This window comes from Canis lupus, chromosome 6 (genome assembly GCF_048164855.1).
Source record: "Canis lupus baileyi chromosome 6, mCanLup2.hap1, whole genome shotgun sequence".
NCBI lineage: Eukaryota > Metazoa > Chordata > Mammalia > Carnivora > Canidae > Canis > Canis lupus.
In genome coordinates, this window is record NC_132843.1 from 37,978,566 (window position 1) to 37,995,872 (window position 17,307).

General features: G+C 55.4%; 3 protein-coding genes and 1 long non-coding RNA gene across 7 annotated transcripts; 1 reads left to right on the forward strand and 3 right to left on the reverse strand.

The window, feature by feature from the left end:
* Positions 1-806: 806 nt before the first annotated feature.
* On the reverse strand, positions 807-4,720 carry S100A5 (S100 calcium binding protein A5). Of its 2 annotated transcripts, none has more exons than XM_072829524.1 (3): positions 4,354-4,720; positions 2,682-2,831; positions 807-1,089 (listed from the first exon to the last, which is right to left on the reverse strand). In XM_072829524.1, exons 1-3 carry the CDS (start codon positions 4,369-4,371, stop codon positions 946-948), a joined length of 312 nt encoding a protein of 103 aa, XP_072685625.1. In that variant the 5' UTR covers positions 4,372-4,720; the 3' UTR covers positions 807-945. The 2 variants fall into 2 exon arrangements, with proteins under 2 accessions (XP_072685625.1, XP_072685626.1); XM_072829525.1 differs by lacking the exon at positions 4,354-4,720 and adding an exon at positions 3,946-4,102.
* Positions 881-2,830, forward strand: LOC140635244 (uncharacterized). The gene is made up of 2 exons (XR_012032618.1): positions 881-2,039; positions 2,642-2,830. It is a non-coding gene; the product is annotated as an uncharacterized lncRNA (long non-coding RNA).
* Positions 4,721-5,687: 967 nt separating the features above from the next.
* Positions 5,688-7,801, reverse strand: LOC140635245 (protein S100-A4). 3 transcript variants are annotated; one of them, XM_072829527.1, is made up of 3 exons: positions 7,663-7,801; positions 6,676-6,831; positions 5,688-5,985 (listed from the first exon to the last, which is right to left on the reverse strand). In XM_072829527.1, the coding sequence occupies exons 2-3, from the start codon at positions 6,814-6,816 to the stop codon at positions 5,821-5,823; spliced, it is 306 nt and encodes a 101-aa protein (XP_072685628.1). In that variant the 5' UTR covers positions 6,817-6,831; positions 7,663-7,801; the 3' UTR covers positions 5,688-5,820. The 3 variants fall into 3 exon arrangements, with proteins under 3 accessions (XP_072685628.1, XP_072685627.1, XP_072685629.1); XM_072829526.1 differs by lacking the exon at positions 7,663-7,801 and adding an exon at positions 7,019-7,162; XM_072829528.1 differs by lacking the exon at positions 7,663-7,801 and adding an exon at positions 6,949-7,057.
* Positions 7,802-9,095: 1,294 nt separating this feature from the next.
* S100A3 (S100 calcium binding protein A3) lies at positions 9,096-11,317 on the reverse strand. Its single transcript, XM_072828475.1, has 3 exons — positions 11,309-11,317; positions 9,850-9,995; positions 9,096-9,500 (listed from the first exon to the last, which is right to left on the reverse strand). The coding sequence occupies exons 2-3, from the start codon at positions 9,988-9,990 to the stop codon at positions 9,336-9,338; spliced, it is 306 nt and encodes a 101-aa protein (XP_072684576.1). The 5' UTR covers positions 9,991-9,995; positions 11,309-11,317; the 3' UTR covers positions 9,096-9,335.
* Positions 11,318-17,307: the final 5,990 nt, after the last annotated feature.

Genomic DNA, 17,307 nt, shown 5'->3' on the forward strand with positions numbered 1-17,307 from the left:
CTCCCGCTCGGGGCTGTTCCGGGTTCCGCGTTCCCAGGGTGGAGCGGGGATCGCAGGCGAGACCGCTGCAGGTCCGTGACACCGAGGTCCCGGCCAACACCACAGCCCACGGGTGGGCGGGGGGCGGGGGTCCCCAGAGGGTGTCGGGGTCAACCCTAGCTGAAGGAGAGGGAGCAGCCAGGTCTATAGGATATGATTCAAAGGGCATCTACAGCACCCACCCCTCAACAGAAGCAAGTTCCTGCCCACACCCCACAGCCCTCCGTCCCCGCCTGCACCCCCACCCTCACCCCCATAGCCCTTCCTCCGCGCCGCCCGCACCCCCACAGCCCAGCCTGGAATCCCACCTGCAAGCCTCTTGCGGGGCAGCACTTGCTGACCAGCCCTGGCCTTACTTAGCTGCTCTCCAGTGAAAGGATTTTCACAGCGGGGAGTGGAGACAACAGAAAGCACAGATGATGGGGTGGGGTGGGGTGGGGTGGGGTGGGGTGGGGTGGGCTTGCTGGGGGAAGCTGGCATGGGGTAGCCTCAGGCTGGCTTGTCCACCACTACCCTCAGGACCCTCCCCAGTACCTGTACTCCTCAAAGCACTTCCTCTTAGCTTTCTCTGAAAGGCAAGTGAAAGCCTGCCCCAAACTTCCCCATCTCCCTGAAGGGCAGAACTAAGCCCAGGAAGCCGGCTGGCATCCACACTGGGAAGGGCAGGAGGTAGGTGACCCTAATGCCCGGAGACTCAGCTCAGGGAGAAGTCCTGCCTCGCCCGACCCACCCCCAGCCAAGGTGTCCAAGACATCTGCAAAACCAGCCAGGAATGGAAAAATCTTTATTTCTTCTGCTGGAAGGGAAGGCAGAAGCAGGGTCCGTCCAGAAGGGAGAGCAGGGCCAGGGGCCAGGGAGTGTCTGGGAGACAGCTGAAGAGGCCAGGGGCAAGGGGCTGAGCCCTGGTCATTTATCTTCCTCCAGGAAGAAGTCGTTGTAGGCCATGCACAGCGTGGTCAGGAACACCGTGTACTCCTTGAAGTCGATCTCCTGGTCACTGTTCTTGTCCAAGGTCCTCATCAGATCATCGATGCCGCTCTCTTTCATCTTCTTCAAGAGCACAGGGAGAGGGACAGGTCAGCCACCCCATTCAGCCCTGCCCCCCAGTGCACGGTGCCACCCACCCCTGGGAGGATAGCCTCAGGGTGACCCTCGGCTAGGTCAGCAACACTGAACCTCTCAACCCCCACAGTGTCCCCAGCCCACACCCAGCACAAGGCCTGGCACCATGTGGTGACCTGACTCTTAGTCTGAGCAAATATCCAGAGGAAAGCTGGTCCACCCTCCCCTTTCCTCAGCACTTCCCATCATCCAAAGAAAGAATCATCTGGATTTTATACAATGTCTAACAGAAATGCTTTGGTGACTATGTGGCACTGAGCATGATCCAGACTTCTGTCCCCACAGTGGGTAGCTGAGAACTGACCCCGACAACACTCCAGGAGAGCAATGTTGGGGCCTAGCAGCCACTGCCACCTCCCTTTCTGGGGGGCACAGCCATATGGAGATGAATCCCTGGCTCAGCCACACTTGTCTGTCCCCTGCTCTCCCAGTCCTGCTCCACTAGGAGGATGGAGACAGGGCCCTTGGGTGGGACAGGAAGACAGACAGACACGTTCTGCCCTCCTCTCTTTACTGCCCTCAGCTCCCACTTTTCCACAGGAGACGGGCGTCAGGACAGATGGAGATGGAAACAACATCTCTGTGCCGTGGTCCTTGCCCCCAGACTGGGCTCCTGTTAAACTCAGGCCTACCCCAGGGCCTCTGTCCCCCATAATTAACCCCTAGGGGACCCGCGGCCCCTCCCCTCGCCCTCATTAACTCCAGAATGCAGGGAGCCTGGCAGGCAAGCCAGAGGGCAGGCCTGGTGAGACCCACACCTGCTCCAGTCCCCAAAGGAAGGCTCTCTCTCTGAGGAGGCCACCAAGGTTGACCATGTGACTGGAGAGGCCTCAAGACTGGATTTTCAGGGGAAAAGGAAGGACTCAGCCTCTTACTTGGTGAGTGTCCTTAGACAAGCTAGATAATGTTTCTGAGCCTCTATTTTTTTTTTTTTTTTTACCCATAAAAATAATATAACTTCCTCATAGGCCCTCCCCTCTGTCGGCCGCCTCCCAGCTTCTCCATCTGGCAAGAAGCAATCTGTTTCCTTCCAACCTTGTGTTCCACTCCAGCAGAATGATCCTTTTTGTTCCCATGTCAGTGCCAGCCCTTGCTCGAGCTGGGTGCCCTGGTGCCTCACGCCCCATGGCTCCTCACACAGGCTCTCCCATGGCTGATGGGCTCCTTGACCGCTAACCCCTCACACAGGCTATAATTCAGCCTCTGACACTGCCCTCCCTCCTTCTCAGTGAAACCCAGTTCCTCCCACACACACAGAGGTCTTGCATCTGTTGGCCCAAGATTGGCACCTTCTTCACCACAGGGGTTCCCTTTGGCCACCCTTCTCCTGGCTGAGACTAGAGCACTCAGAGAATGGGTGTGGGTCCTTTCGGCTGGGTCTCTACAGATGCAGAACTGAGGCTTCCTCCCTCGCAGGAGGGGAGCCCCTGACAGTGGAATGTAATTCCACTTTTTTCCTCCTCCCCCATGCTGTGCACAGGGAGAACTCAGGTCTTCGGCTGCAGGTGACAGTCACCTACCTCTCCAAGACACAACTCCTTCTTGATCAGCTCCTTTAGTTCCTTCCTGCTCAGGGTCAGTTTGCTGCCTTCTCTCCCAGAATATTTATGGAAAGTGCTGACCATAGTGGTCAGGGCCTTCTCAAGAGGAGTCTCCATCAGTGGGTGCCTCTGGAGGGTGAAGGGAGAGAGAAGGATTACCTCCCCGGGAAGCCAGACCTTCTGCTTTCCCCATCACTAGCCCAGCCCTGAGGCTCTCTCTCAAGGACCAGAAACTAGAACCCAGGTTGAAACAAAACTTACCAACAAGTGGACTCAAATGTCCCAGAACAGGTTGTATAGTAAGACCTGAAGCAAATGTGGAGCAGCTAGAGCCATGAGACCAGCCAGCCCCAAAGGAGCTGCATGCTCCAAAAATACTGGAAAGGGCTCTAGGTGCAGATGACAAGAGGACCTCCCCAAAAGATGAACTGGTGGTAAGGGCCCCTGGCCCCCCGAGCATGGGCACTCATTTCCTAAGCACCCTCCTTTGCCCCGGTGCCTGAATCACTGGATGACAGAGTGTGTCCTCTTGTACAAGGGGAGGACCAGGCAAAGAGAGAGTCCAGGGCTTGGAGGGTGCTGGGGTTGGAACTGGGAGATATGGTCTCAGCAGGAAACAGGGGAGAGGTTACTGGACTTGTCCAGCTGGTCTCCATCTCTGGCCCAGAGAAGTGCACACACGACTGGCACCAAGTGGGTTGGGCACATGGAAATCTCCGGAATCTGAGATTGGACCCAAAGATTGGGTTGGATGTGGTCCTCCTCGTCCATCAACACAGCCACATCCACCCAATCCATATCCATCCACCATGGAAGGCAGACTCAGACTCAAAAACCACTCCCTCTTTGGAAGGGACTATACCTCCGACACATGGGGGTTCCAGGTTAATCTGTGTGGAGTCAGAGCAAGGAGGAAAGAGCAGCTGGTTCCCTCCCTCAGCCTGAAGCCCACCTAGTGATTCTTGAACTGGATCCATCAGTGACCTCTCAGCACCCCAAAACCTCAGCTTAGCCTCCCCCAGGAGACTCAGCCAGGATCACAGGGAAGGAAGGGCTTCCGGACATCTGCAACAGAGCCCCTTCTCAAGAAATTCTGAGAAGCACAGCTTCACACTTGGCCGTCCTTTCTGAGCAAGTGCCCACTCATCATGCCTGGCCTTCCTTGGTGGAGGTCCCCAAGCCTTGTCATCATCCACTTGCCCCACCACAGAGAGGAGCCAGGAGGTGAGAAGGAAGGACTCACCTGGGAAGGAGCCAGCAGACAGAGCACACAGCAGAAACACACTCCCTTCCACACTCCCTGCCTTTGTTTCCTTGCTCTAATCCCCAGGAAACCAGGGCAGGGAAAGAGCCAATGAGAACGGGTGGGGACCCGAGGAGGCCCCCCGGCCAGAGCCTCCTGGGATGGGGCTGAGGAAAAACCCCTCTGCCAGTCTTGCCTCCCTCCTTTCCCAAGGGGAAGGGACACCTAGAGTTCATTGTGCCACACACAGCTTCGGGGCCAACCAAAAACCAGCACTCAATCTGTTGGGACAAGGGGATGGAAAAGAAACCAGCTGCTCTGGAAACACGACCCAGGAGTGTGGGCCAAATATAGGGACTGTGCTCATGCCCGAGGCCACTGTCCACACCAAGAGCAAAGCAAGCTCACCTGGAGATGGAAATCCATGAGGGAAGATGTATCCTGCCAAGGGCACTGTCAAGGTCATTAGTAAGGATAGAGCCTATGGTGTTTGCAGAGTTTTTAAATAAATGATTTCTCTCAGCCTCAGTGGTCTTCATGGGAAAGATTTGTCAGAATTGGAATGAAAGCCTAGGATCAGGGTCCGGGGAAGGCACACAGAATGGGGAGGCCAAGCGATGCGGTGGGGGTGGGTTGGAAGCAGGTTCAGGGTGTGTGAAGGAAGGGGACAGGGTCAGGCAGGACGAGTCCTCTGAATCCCAGGAAACACATAGCTCTACCACCAACCAGTTCAGGTCTGAGAACAGAGCCAACTTGGGGTTTGCTGTGGTGCCATGGCCCCACCTGGCCTGTCTGGGCTCTCCCTGCCCCGCTGTGCTCTGTGTCTCACCCCCACACACACCCCACACCCCCGCCCCTGCAGGGCTGCAGAGGCAGCAGGGACTGGTTGCCCAGCAACAGGACTTTCCAAGGCAGAGTGCTGCAGGCCCAGGGGAGGGCTCCCTCCGACCACAGAAGGGGAGGAGGCGGCTGCTTCCTGGACCCAAATCCTCCCCAGGCCTCTGCAAGTCACATCTGCAGGAATATCTGAGTCACCTGCCCTCTGCTCTGACACTTGAGAGAAAAACAGGATGGAATGAGAAGGAAGGAGGAGAGCTTGAAAGGTCAAGGGGACCAAGCCCCCTGCTGAAGACATGACCTTCGGAGGCCCCCACCCCACCCCAGCCTGGCCTGGTGGGCTGACCTCAATCACCTGCCTGGGACCAGAAGGGACACAACATCATGCCTGATATTTTCTGGGGGAAGAACAATGTCAATTTCATTTATCAGATCCGGTGTCTGGAATTTCATCTCCAAATTTATGGCCATTTTCAGCTCCAAAGTTATGGCCACCTCCCACCACCTCCCTCGCTCTCACCACAACCACGATCCTCCACTCATCCCTTTGAGGTCCTTTGTCCTTCTCTGGAGGACCATGACCCTAACTGCTAACAACCCTCATCCCAGGATCTCTGGGGCAGGAACAAAGGTCAAAGGGGTGATATCCTGGGGCTGCTGCAACGGTGTGGCCTCCAGAACCTCACCATAGACAGGCTGGACTCACCCATCCCTGGGTTGGAAGCCAGGCACTGATTCAGCCCCCTGTCCCAAGGCACCCAAACCCCATTCCAGACCCCAGCAGGCGCACTGCGGACAGTCTTCTGCTCACCACTCCCTGACCTTCACCAGTCTGCTCCCCACAGAACTGCCCCCACCAGCCTGAGCCCCCACCCAGACCCAGAGTCTCCCAGACCATCAGCCTCAAAGCTTCCAAGAATCTTTATTAAACATGGTCTACAACTTGCACACATCTGGGGAGCCAGGGTGAGGTCCTGTGCCTGCTGCCAACAGGTAAGACCTCAGCTGGTGGACCCAACCCCTCCCGCACAGAGGCCTTTACTTCTTCCGGGGCTGCTTATCAGGGAAGCCTTCGAAGAATTCATTGCACATCATGGCGACGCAGGACAGGAAGACACAGTACTCCTGGAAGTCAACCTCGTTGTCTCTGTTGCTGTCCAAGTTGCTCATCAGCTTTTGGAAGGCGGCTTCATCCGTCCTTTTCTGCAGGGAAGAGGCTACAGGTAGGACCGCAAGCTCTGGGGATGGAGCCAAGACTAAAGCAGGTTTCCACCTGCAGGTGGGAGCTCAGGGAGGCACAGCGTCTCCCTGGGCCTGCCCTGGGGGCCCTGCCTGGGAACCCTGCTCTCGGCTGAGCACCTTCACTCTGCTCTCGGCTAGACCAGGGACCACAGTGCCTTCCCCCAGGGTTGTCCCAAGAATAACATAAACTGCATAAAGTTTGATATAGACGAGAGCCGTGAGTGCTCAGGGGTGTGGGCAGGTGTCTCCGTAACTGTGTCTTCTTGTCCACGGAGACTCAAACCTTGCTCATTGCTGGGCTGGTGGCAACCGGAAGACCGTCCCAGTGTGTGGGTCTCAGCTTTCCCTTCCACTACCTGAGGGAGTAACTTAGGTCTGAACTTCCTCTTCGGTTAACTTGTGCAATGCCTGGCACGTCTGGCCTGCACCTTACCCATTGGGTCCCGGCCCTCTTCTTGCCAGGCTCCAAGAAATGAGTGGCGAGTGCTCACCGTGTTTCCAACTGCGTTTCCACAGCAAGCTCTGTGCCCGACTTCCCCATCTCAGTGAGATGCCGGCTGCAAACCCTGCCCCCCCACACACCCTGCCCCAGCCCCTCCTCTGTGGGGAAGGGGGCACTCAGAGGCATACTCTCAGGCAGGAGCCACTCACCCCCAAGAAGCTGGGCAGCTCCCGCATCAGCAGCTCCTTTAACTCTGATCTGTTGAGCTTGAACTTGTCACCCTCCTTGCCAGAGTACTTGTGGAAAGTAGACACCATCACATCCAGAGCCTTCTCCAGGGGGAACGTCATGGTGGCTGTCAGGACCTGAGGACAAGCCCAGAGACACCCTTAACTCCCCCAGCCCCAACTTCAGGTCTGCATGCAGCATGCCCCACCCCATTTCCATCCCTTAGGGAGCACCGGGTGAGACTCTGCTCCCACCAGAGGGGGACCCCAGAAAGGTGGGCTCAGCCCTGCTGAGAAGCGTGTGCTTCAGGCCTCCAACACTGACCAGGACCGTTGCACAGGCTGTGTGGGTCAGGCAGCATCCCTCAGGCTGGGCCTCACCGACTGCCCCCCCAGTACTCCCGGCGACCACAGCAGCCCCACCCTGCCCCATCCTCCCCCTCCCAGGGCTGCTGGAGGCCTGCCCAGGGGCCTGCATCGGAAAAAACCAGTGGCCTAGCCCTAGAGTAGGGAGGGGCAGGGTGCGGTGGCAGAAGCAGGGGTTGGGGGGGAGGCAGGCTCCAGGCGGCTGGTGCAGAGCAGAGGCTCCAAAGACACAACCAGACAAAAGGCTACAGTGGCCTTGAGTTAGCATCCCATACCCGAGTATGCACACACGCATGGCTCACACACACACCAACACACACTACAGCAATACACGTGCAAAGCCCAGCATCTCAGGACCACCCAGCTAGTCAGATCCAGCCACAGGCACACTGCTTGTGTTGTTGTTTTATCTCTTTCACATGCATGCATGTAGGAGCACGCACACACACATGCACCACCCCACACCAAGGCCTCCACATCATGATCTCACACTGGACCCAGTTAGTGCATCTGGCTCTCACCAGCCACTCCTTCCTCTGCCCAGAGCCTGACCCCAGCCTGGGCCCAACACCCCGTGTGTGCTAATCAGGAGACTCGACTCACCAGACCAAGAAGGAGAAGAGATGAGGAGAGAGGGTGCGAAGAGAGGAAGAGTGGGGGAAGCCCAGCGCTCTGTCCTATTTATACCCTGGCCAGGCCCTGCCCATAGCAGGGGTTGGGGATGAGGGAGAGCCAGTCCTCCCGTGGGCCTGCAGCTTCCTGCCCAGGGCAGGCACACAGGACAGTGGGAGAGCCCGCACGGGCAGGGGTGTCAATGTGGTGGGCACAGCTCAACCTGACTTCAGGGCCATGGGGGTCAGGGCACAGCATCCCACAGGCAGCAAGGAAAGAGGACACAGGCATGCTGAGTGAGGCCCGGGAAACCACCTGGCTGACTCAGTGGGTAGAGTGTGTGACTCTTGATCTTGGAGGAGTTAGTAAGTTTAAGCCCCGTGTGGGGTGTGAAGCCTACTTAAAAAAATAAATAAGATGAAAAAAATTGAATATTGGGGAAATAAAAGAAAGAAATTACCCTGGAAATGTAGCTGCCCAGGAACTAAGGAACAGACCCCAGGCTCAGTGGCACTGATCTCACTGTCCTTCCCCTCCATAGAGAGCACTCCGCCACACTGATGAGGCCCAGGGCAGGGGCTGGGGGTCTGTCGGAAGAACAGAACAACACCCAGAGGTGATGCTAGGACCAGCCCAGGCATGTCAGTGGACAGAGGTCCAGGTGAGGTGGTAATGAAGTAGGGAGCAGGAATCAGACATGGGGCTCAGGGATGGACGGCAGGTACCCAGAGGGCTGGGCAGTGGGAGGATCTCAAGAGGGGGTATCTAGAGTTGGAGTGGTATTAGGATGAAGAATGCAGGTTGGGGTGGATAGTTAGAGGAGAAATGGCGCAAAAGGGGGAAGGCAGGGATCGGGGTCACCTTCCCAGAGTGGGGTATGAACTCAGGGTGACTGAGAACCAGGAGTAGAGCCTAAGGCACTCGGCTGGCCCTGGCTCCAGCGATGGGCACTGGCCAAGGTGTCCCCTTCCCCTCCGATGCAGGGCACCCCTCTCTGGCCAGGAGCAATCCCCTCGTCAGACCTCAGACACCCTAATCCTATTAGTTCTGCTCTCTGGGCTCCCACAGCCAGGCAAACAAGCCCGCCCCACCCCTACACCCCACCCTCCTCCTCAGAACAGGAACAGCTCGTGAGAACTGAGCTCCCACCCCAGGGAGCCTCTGGCTGCCCCCGCATCTTCCTTCACAGCCCAGGGCCACCGCTTCTTCAGAGACCCCAGAGAGAGAAAGAGAAACAGACACCCCGAAGCCCCTAGACTCTCCTGGTACTGAGCCCAGCCCTCCTGCAGGAGGTGGAGACCGTGTGTTGTTGCTGGGCTGACTTTGGCCTCAGCCTCCTGCTCCCCAGGGAGGAGTGAAGACTGCCCCAAACCCCAGGCTACCCTCTCAAAAGAAGGAAGCCAAACCAAGTGACGCCAGTTCTTTATTAGGAGTTAAGTGGGCCTTTCCCTGTCGTGGTCTCCCGTGTGCACACAGGCTCTGAGCGCTGGCCGCCTCCCACCACCGCGGCCTCAGTCGGGAGGCAGCAGCAGCCTGCTCTGTCTCTAGCCATGACAGCCATGATGCTGAGGAGGTCCCCTCATGACTCAGGCCTCACGGGCACAGGGCCAACAACCCAGGGTAACCATGCGGAGGGTACAGGACGGGGCTGGGGGAAGCAGGGCCTACTGGGAGCAGGGAGGGTCGGGGGCGCAGCCCTTGAAATACTCGTGGCAGTAGGTGCAGAGGCAGGCGAGGGAGCGCATGTACTCCACAAAGTCCACCTCGCAGTCCTGGTTGGCGTCCAGCACACTCATGAATTTATTGTAGTCACACTCTCGAAGCTCCGTCTGTGCAGGGGAGGTGGGGGGGCAGGGTGAGGAGTGAGCATGCCACGTCCCACCCTCCCCTCGTGGGCCACCCCTCCCCCCCACACACACACCCCACCCCACGCGTACCCCTTCCAAGGCCAACCTCAGCCAGCCCCTGGCCGTGCCCCCTGAGCGCCCTCCCCAGGTCCCACTGTATGCTGCTCAGGGCCCACTGTGTGTTGGGAATTCTGCACGGTGCTCTCGCTCCAGCCTCCCAGCAGCCCTGCAAAGCAGCAGCAGTGGCGCCCACGGGGATCCCGTCCTGGTGTCCCTTCCTCGCAGCTCCGCCTGCGCCCCACCGGCTCAGAGTGCATCCCTGGGTGCTCACCGGGGTCCAGGTAGGCAGCTCCTTCTGCAGCAGCTCCTTGAGCTCTGCCTGACAGAGCTTGTGCTTGTCCCCGCAACGGCCTGAATATTCCTGGAAGGTGCACACGATGGCAGCCACCGCCTGCTCCAGAGGCCTGGCCATCCTCACTGTCAGAGAACAAGGATGTGAGCCTCATGCCAGAGACTCAGAGAGCCTTTGCCCAGGTGTCTCCCAGGGACCACTCCCAGACCTTTGTCTCCCCAAGGCTTCTGGCCCACACGCTCTACCTCCTCTGAGTGGCCTTCCCTGACCACTCTAGCCTCTTCTAAGACATTTCCCAACTACCCCATTGTTACTCTCCTGGACAGAGGTCTTCTTTCTCCACCATCATTGTGAACTCCTCAGGGAGTGTGCCCCACCCACCAACAACACCCCCACACTGGGGACCCGTGAGGATTCCCTGATCATCCCTGACACCCAGTCCCACTCTGTAGCACCATAAAATGCAGTCATCCAAACTTTAGGACCCAAGCTCCTTCTGTAGGAAACAGCACGAGCTCTCAGAGGAGCTGGACATTCTCGGGGAGGGGTGAGGACTGAGAGGCACCCCCACCAGCTTATCACCACCACCCTCACCCACCCCTCCTCCCCTGAACTCTGCATCCAAGTAGCCATGCCTCCTCAGATGAGTCATTGACACTGGGTGTCAGGGGCCTTATCTGTAAACTGGGGTTTGTTTCACCTCTCAGGCAGACTCAGGGACCTGAGCCAGGTGGTGTGCAGAGAGCCAGTTTGGGGATTTGCCCCACCTGAAGCAGTCTCCCACTTCCCTGGGGGTCTTGAGCTACAAGCTCTGCAGAGGAATACCCTGTTCTGTTGGAGGGGCAGCCTTTCCTGGAAATGCCTGCTTCCCCCAATCCCATCACCTGCTCGGAAACTACCGAGGCAGCCGGGGAGGCAGGCTGCTCCCCATGACCCAGGGGACAGGAATCAGCAGCACTGCAGCCAAGGCCAAGGCTCTGTCCCTGCCTCCCCTTTGCGAACCTGTGGGGTAGAAGGCTGGCCAGGCAAGGGGCAGGAGTGAGGGGCAAAGAACTGCCTGTAGGGTCCTTGTGACAGCCAGCATTGGAACAGGGTGTCTGGGTTTCTAGCATAGAAAAGGGCCACAGCCCAAGGAATGTAGAACCTAAGAGGTGCTCCGTGGCCCTTCTGGGCTCCTCTGGCCTGGCTGGCACCAGGTTGCTTTTTCAGAAGCTGGGTGTCTGGAGACCTGAAGGAATCCTCTCTCCCCACCGAGGCCCCCGCCCCCACCAGCCCTCAGCTCTGCACACCCCTAACCCAAACTCCGGGCAACCCTTCACCGTACAGAGGCCCCCTGAGCCCCCTATACCTGATATCCCTTCCCAGCCCCGCTCCCATCCGCAGACCCTGAACTACCTGACACCCACTGCAGGGTAGGACCCCAGCAGCTGGCACTCACCACTGCTGCTGGTTTCAGCTGTAGGAGGCTAGAGACGGGGCATCTCTATTTGTACCCTCCCAAGGAGGGGAGGAAGCAATTATGGGGACCCAAGCAGGTCAAGCTGCGGATGCCCCTAGGGGCTCCCCTGCCTCTTGCCCTGGCGGCCCTTATTACAGGCCCCGCCAGCCCACCTACCTGTGAGTACATCAAAGGCCCAGTCTGGGCCACGGACACCACCACACCCTCATGCCCCCATCCCCTGGCAGAGCACTTGGAGGAGACAAGCCAATCTGTCACATCCACCACTACCTCCTAACTCTAGAGGGGTGCCAAGTACAGGCACACATAGCCTCCTCAGAAGACCCCTGTGCCAGAGGGGATCTTGGGGAGCATCTGCTTTGCTCCTCATCTGCGGGTGAGAAACTGAGGCCTGACATAACCTCCCTGCCTGACGAGATCGATGGTCCTCAGTGGCTTCAGGCAGGGGCTGCTCTGTCTCCTGAGGACCACCTGCAGGGTGTTGGAGGAATAGGAGGAGGTGGCTGCTCTGAGGCCCTTCCATATTCAGGCTGACTGCTCCCCATCCACAACTGCCCTAAGAGCTGTGAGGGGCTACAGACCCTATGCACAGGGTCCCGAGGTATGTCCTGTCCTCCCTTTCTTGAGACTTGATGTGATGGGGCTGGGATCCTTCAGGCTGCTAGCAGGGGTACGTAGGTAGCCCTTTGGGGTCCCGACATGATGGGGGCTGCCCTTTGTCTGCCCTCCTCAATGAGCCCTGGCTTCAGCATCTGTCTTCCTCGTTCCACACACTATGAAAGCCAAAGGTGGTTTTGGCTCAGCTTGGCCAATGCTCTCGGGACATGAGGGCTCCCGGTGCCGGCTCACCTCTCAGAGTTGGCTTTCTCTTAGATTTTGGTCTCCTCATTCCTTACTGCCCCGTGAGCTCCTCATTGCTAGAAACACATTTTTTTAAATCCTGTCCAGCATTTTTTATTGTTTTTTAGATGCAGTGGGCACAGACCACTGTATTACCTAAAGTGGAAACCCCTCCGTATCATTGACTCTATTCCCTCTCTCCCACCCCCAGCCTGAGAGACCCTCCCCATTTCATAGCAAGAGAACCCAAGACCTGCCAGAGTGTGCAGGAAGGGGAGACAAGGTCACACCCAGGCCTCCGTGGAAGGCCCTGCTGGTGGAGGCAGTCAGAGAGCCCACAGTGCCTGGACCCCAGCCTTTCCCAGCACCCAAACTTTGCCCCTGTGGGTGAGGGGAGCCAGCAGGGGCAGGTAGGGAAAGGAGAACTGTGATTAGCCCTGTTTTATAGGCAAGGTTACAAGAAGGAGGGCACAGAAGTGGGGGCCTGTGATTTCTGGGCTCTGCCGCCAGACGCCTCCCTGCCACAGGGCAGCCCGCCTTCTGGGCCTCACTTCCGTCTTCTGTCCATTACCAAGGATCATAATGGTGACACTTCATAGGATTGCTGTGGGCCATTTACGAGTTCAGATACACAAGTTCACAGATAAATAGTGTCTGTGCATAGGAAGTGCATAGGAAGGGCATAAATGTTAAGTGAGGTCACACAGCTAAGTGGCAAGCCTAGGAGCCACTCATTACTCATGTAGATATTTAAAGACACCTGTCCAAGGCTTGGTGAGCATAGTCATAAGGAAGACAGGTCAGTCCTGGGCTCTGTGGAAATGACACAGATGGGACAAATAAACGTATGGTGGGCTGGTGGAGTCCATGCTAGCAAGACCCACAGAGCAGGGCCGAGGGGGAAGACAGTGGTGGCAGGCTAATCCCCTACAGGGTGGTCTGGAGAGCCGCAGCCTGGTACTCAGAGGTCCTTTGCAATCCTCAGTCAGTCACACTTTCTGGAAGGATGCTCCACCTTTGTTTGCCTGCTACAGGGAGAGGCAGGAGCTCACCTGGGACTTTGGGGTCAAGGGCAGGCATGAAAAGATCCCTTCACTGGATTCGGCCACAGACTCCAGCACCCTCCTGCCACCTGGAACTTAACCCTGGCCTTGTCTGGCCCTCCAAAGTGGGTTTGGAAGATTCCTACCCTAAGACTCCCATGTGAAGGGGCTTGATGTCATTCTCCGTTCCAGCCTTCCAGCCCACTGAAACCCCTCCACGGAGGTGTCAAGAGTGGGGAGGTGGAAGGAGAGTGCAAGGCCCTTGTCATTGGCCACTTGGTGCAGACTTCTGCCTCCACACAGAGCACGGGTAAGCTGCAAACCCTTGCTTTCCTGGGTCCTTGCAGTGTTGAGAATCCACCTGCCTTTCCAACCAGCTGGCCTGGACTCTCTTCTGCAGAGTTGCAATGGTCCCTAAGGTACCTCACGCACACACCCCAGGCCAGTCAGTGGCCACCCTCCTCCTTGTCCACTGCCGGTGGCGACCTACCCTCGATTCTCTATACTTGGGCTCTCCCCAGAGCTGCCTGTGCAAGTGTCCAGCACATTTGGAAGGTGAGGGTCCCTCCTTGGCCTGTGGGTGTGCCCACAGGAATAGACACAATCTGATCGGGGAGGACTTCCCCTAGCACTGGCCCTCCCTTCCCCTGCCTCTCTCCCTCCCCTCTCTCTGCTGCCCCCACCATATCCACATGGTCTTTGAAAGGTTCCTGGGAAACTGCATTGCCCTCTGAAGCTCAGTGTCTGGTTCTGCACCTCAGGGAGAAATAAGATGAAGTGTCCTAGAGCATCTGGACATTCACATGCTTGTTCCAAAAGGACATGGGCCTAGGGGCAGGGTGAGCACCCCCAATGCCATAGCCCCGTGGGGCCAATGAAGTGTTGTCAGACTGATCCACCTTCTTCCTCATCATCTAAGCCCCTGAAGAAGAGGTGAGCAGGGAATATTTGATTACTGGGCTCCAGCCAGGGAGCCTTTGCTGGGAAGAACGGAGGCCAAGGAGATCCTGTACAGCTTAGGACACCACTTCTTTTGATGGCCAAGCCGGGTGGGAGCAGTGAGTCATCGGAGAGCTCATGTGACCTGAAGACAGGAGCACGGGGAGCTCTAGTTCAGTCATTTCATCTCAAGAGCCACACTTGACGTCACTATCTTTTCTGCAAGGGTTAATAGGCTGCCAAAGGTAGATCCCAAAGAGCCGAAAGCCAAGGGAACAACAGGCCCTCCTCCCAGCTGCGGCTCCAGGAGGAGGGAGGGAGAGAGTTGGCCAACCCCTTTGAACCTGCCATTTCTGGACTCTTCTGCCCTCTGCCTCAGCACAGATTTTCTAGGAAGACTGTTGCAACCAGCTAGCTAAGTCTAGTGTTTGTAAGTCTCTCAGATGTGCATAAGGAAAAGAAATTAGCCCCATTCGGTGCCCAGCCAGCTGAGGCCAGTCTCCACAAGACAAAACAGCCCAAGAATGGGGAACTGAGCCCCAGCAAAAGCCAGGGTCCACTGTGAGCATCCAGACCACCAGCAAATAAGCCGTATTTCCCCTTGATTCATCAAGAGTCCAGGAATGAAAAAAAAAAAAAAAGAGTCCAAGAACGTCTGGACTCTGCTTACCCAGGTCCCCTTCCCTTCCCACAAAGCCTAAGCTTCATTTATTTTTTAAAATACCATCTTTATTCATTTATTCATGAGAGACACACAGAGAGAGAGGCAGAGACACAGGAAGAGGGAGAAGAAGCAGGCTCCATGCAGGGAGCCCAATGTGGGACTTGATCCTGGGACTCTAGGATCATGCTCTGAGCCAAAGGCAGACACTCAACCACTGAGTCACCCAGGCATCACAAAGGCAAAGGACAGGGGCAGGGGAAAAGGAGGAAGGCCCAGACCCCTGCTCCGTATCCCATGTCCCATAGAAGTGAGGCCTTTTCTTACAAACCTGGGTAAAGTCCCAACACTGTTCCTTATTCAGCCTCATCAAGACAGTTCAGGAAAATATTGTCGATTTCTTGTCCACTGTCCATTCTTGTCTCTCCTTATTATTAAAACCCATTTTGGGGGCACCTGGATGGCTAGTTGGTTGAGTGGCCAACTCTTGGTCTTGGCTCAGGTTGTGATCGCAAAGTCCTGAGACCAGATCGCAGAGCCCTGCATTGAGCTCTGTGCTGAGCACAGAGTCAGCTTGTCCCTCTCCCTCCACCTCTGTTCCACCCTCTGCTCCCACATATGTGTGCTCACTCTCACATTTTATTTATCAAATGATAGATGATAGATAGATAGATAGATAGATAGATAGATAGATAGATAGAATCTTTAAAAAACAATTTTTTTCTTTCACATGCCCTGGTGAAAATACTTGGTTGCAGCTAGGACTAGCCATAATATATCCTTAAGATCAAAGAGATGCAAGTGGAAATCCTTGGAGAGACTAGTTTTTGCATAATAAAAAGGCAAAGTCTAAGGAAAAGGTTTTGCACCTTACCCTTCCTCTATCTTCCAGACTGGAACACAGACCTGGAGGTACAGCAGCCATCTTGTGATCATGAAACAGCATGCACGAGGCAGAAAGCATATATAGGTTACAGAGCAAAAAAACTGAAAAGACACTTGGTGTCATGTGGCATCTCTGCACCCCTGAACCAACCCTGAACTGCCCACCCCAGACTTGTTATATAAGATAATTTAAGTCACTTATTTGTCAGGTTATTGCAACTCAGAGCTGAATACATTCCAAACTGGTAGAGAATTTTACATCTGAAAGTGCAGTCCTCAAATAAAAGAATCAAATGTAGAATTGGCTATGTGGAGGAGGGAAGATAGAGAGATACAAGAGCCCAATTAGTCCAGGCTGGAAAGCCAGGGACCCTTGCTATGAAATGACAAAATATTTCATTGAACTCTTCATTGATGTATCTTGGGGATGCAGGCCAAATGGAAACTACACATAGTGATAGAGGAAGTGGTAGGAAAAGCTTAGTAAGTTAATATGAGCTGGTTCCTTGCAAGAAGGGATGATGCTGTTACACAAACCTGAAGCAGGTGCCATTGGCTTTGGGAGCAGGCAATAAGTGAAAGCTAGGAACACCTCAAAGAGGTTCACAGGAATAATTTAGAGGGTAGCGAGGAAATTATTACTGAAGGCTGAAGAAAGGGTGACCCCTAGTAGGTAGTCGTGGAATGTCTGGGAATTCTATGGTAACAGGAAAATAGAAAGAGTACCTAATGAACTCATGATCCAGCTAAGGAGATGTTTAGACAGAATGCTGAAAGGGCCTACTTATTCTGACACCCATGATAAAATATGAGAAGAAAGAAATGACCTAAGAAGGAACAGCTCAGGTTTTTCAGAAGAAGTATAGAGGGCCCAGAACAGTCTTTATGGCCAGCATGGCTCTCAAAGTGATAAATGGCCTCAGGGCAAAGTCAAATGCAGGGCCTCACCAATAGAGAAGGACACCAGGTAAAAACGAAGTCAAAGGTATAGACTTGGAAAGATTTAAAGGCAAGTCTCACAGATCTTGGATAAACAAGTTGGCTTCTAATAATTCACAAGTGTGCCTTTCAGATAAGAGCTCCCTGGCTGTCCATCTAAGGGAGGGAGGGGCTGGTCTCTGGGAGGTTAGCTAGTGTGGCTTTTGTCTAATCAAATGAATTATAAGTTGATACACAGAAAGCCCACAACATTTTTTTTAAGATTTTATTTTATTTATTCATGAGAGACACAGAGAGAGAGAGAGGCAGAGACACAGGCAGAGAGAGAAGCAGGCTCCATACAGGGAGCCCAATGTGGGACTCGATCCCAGGTCCCCAGGATCACACCCCGGGATGAAGGTGGCACTAAACTACTGAGCCACTGGGGATGCCCCCCACAACATTTTTAAAGGAATTACGCAATCTTGGGCTGAAAATCATAGAGACGGTGCAAACAAAAGAAGCTTTGGGTTGTCAACTTCCTTTGGGCAGGAGACAGCTAAGAAAGCTACAAACAGACATTTCTTTTTTTTTTTTTTTTTTTTTTTTTAGATTTTATTTATTTGTTTTAGAGAGAGACAAGCAGGGGGAGAGGCAGAGGGAGAAGCAGACTCCCCATTGACCAGGGAGCC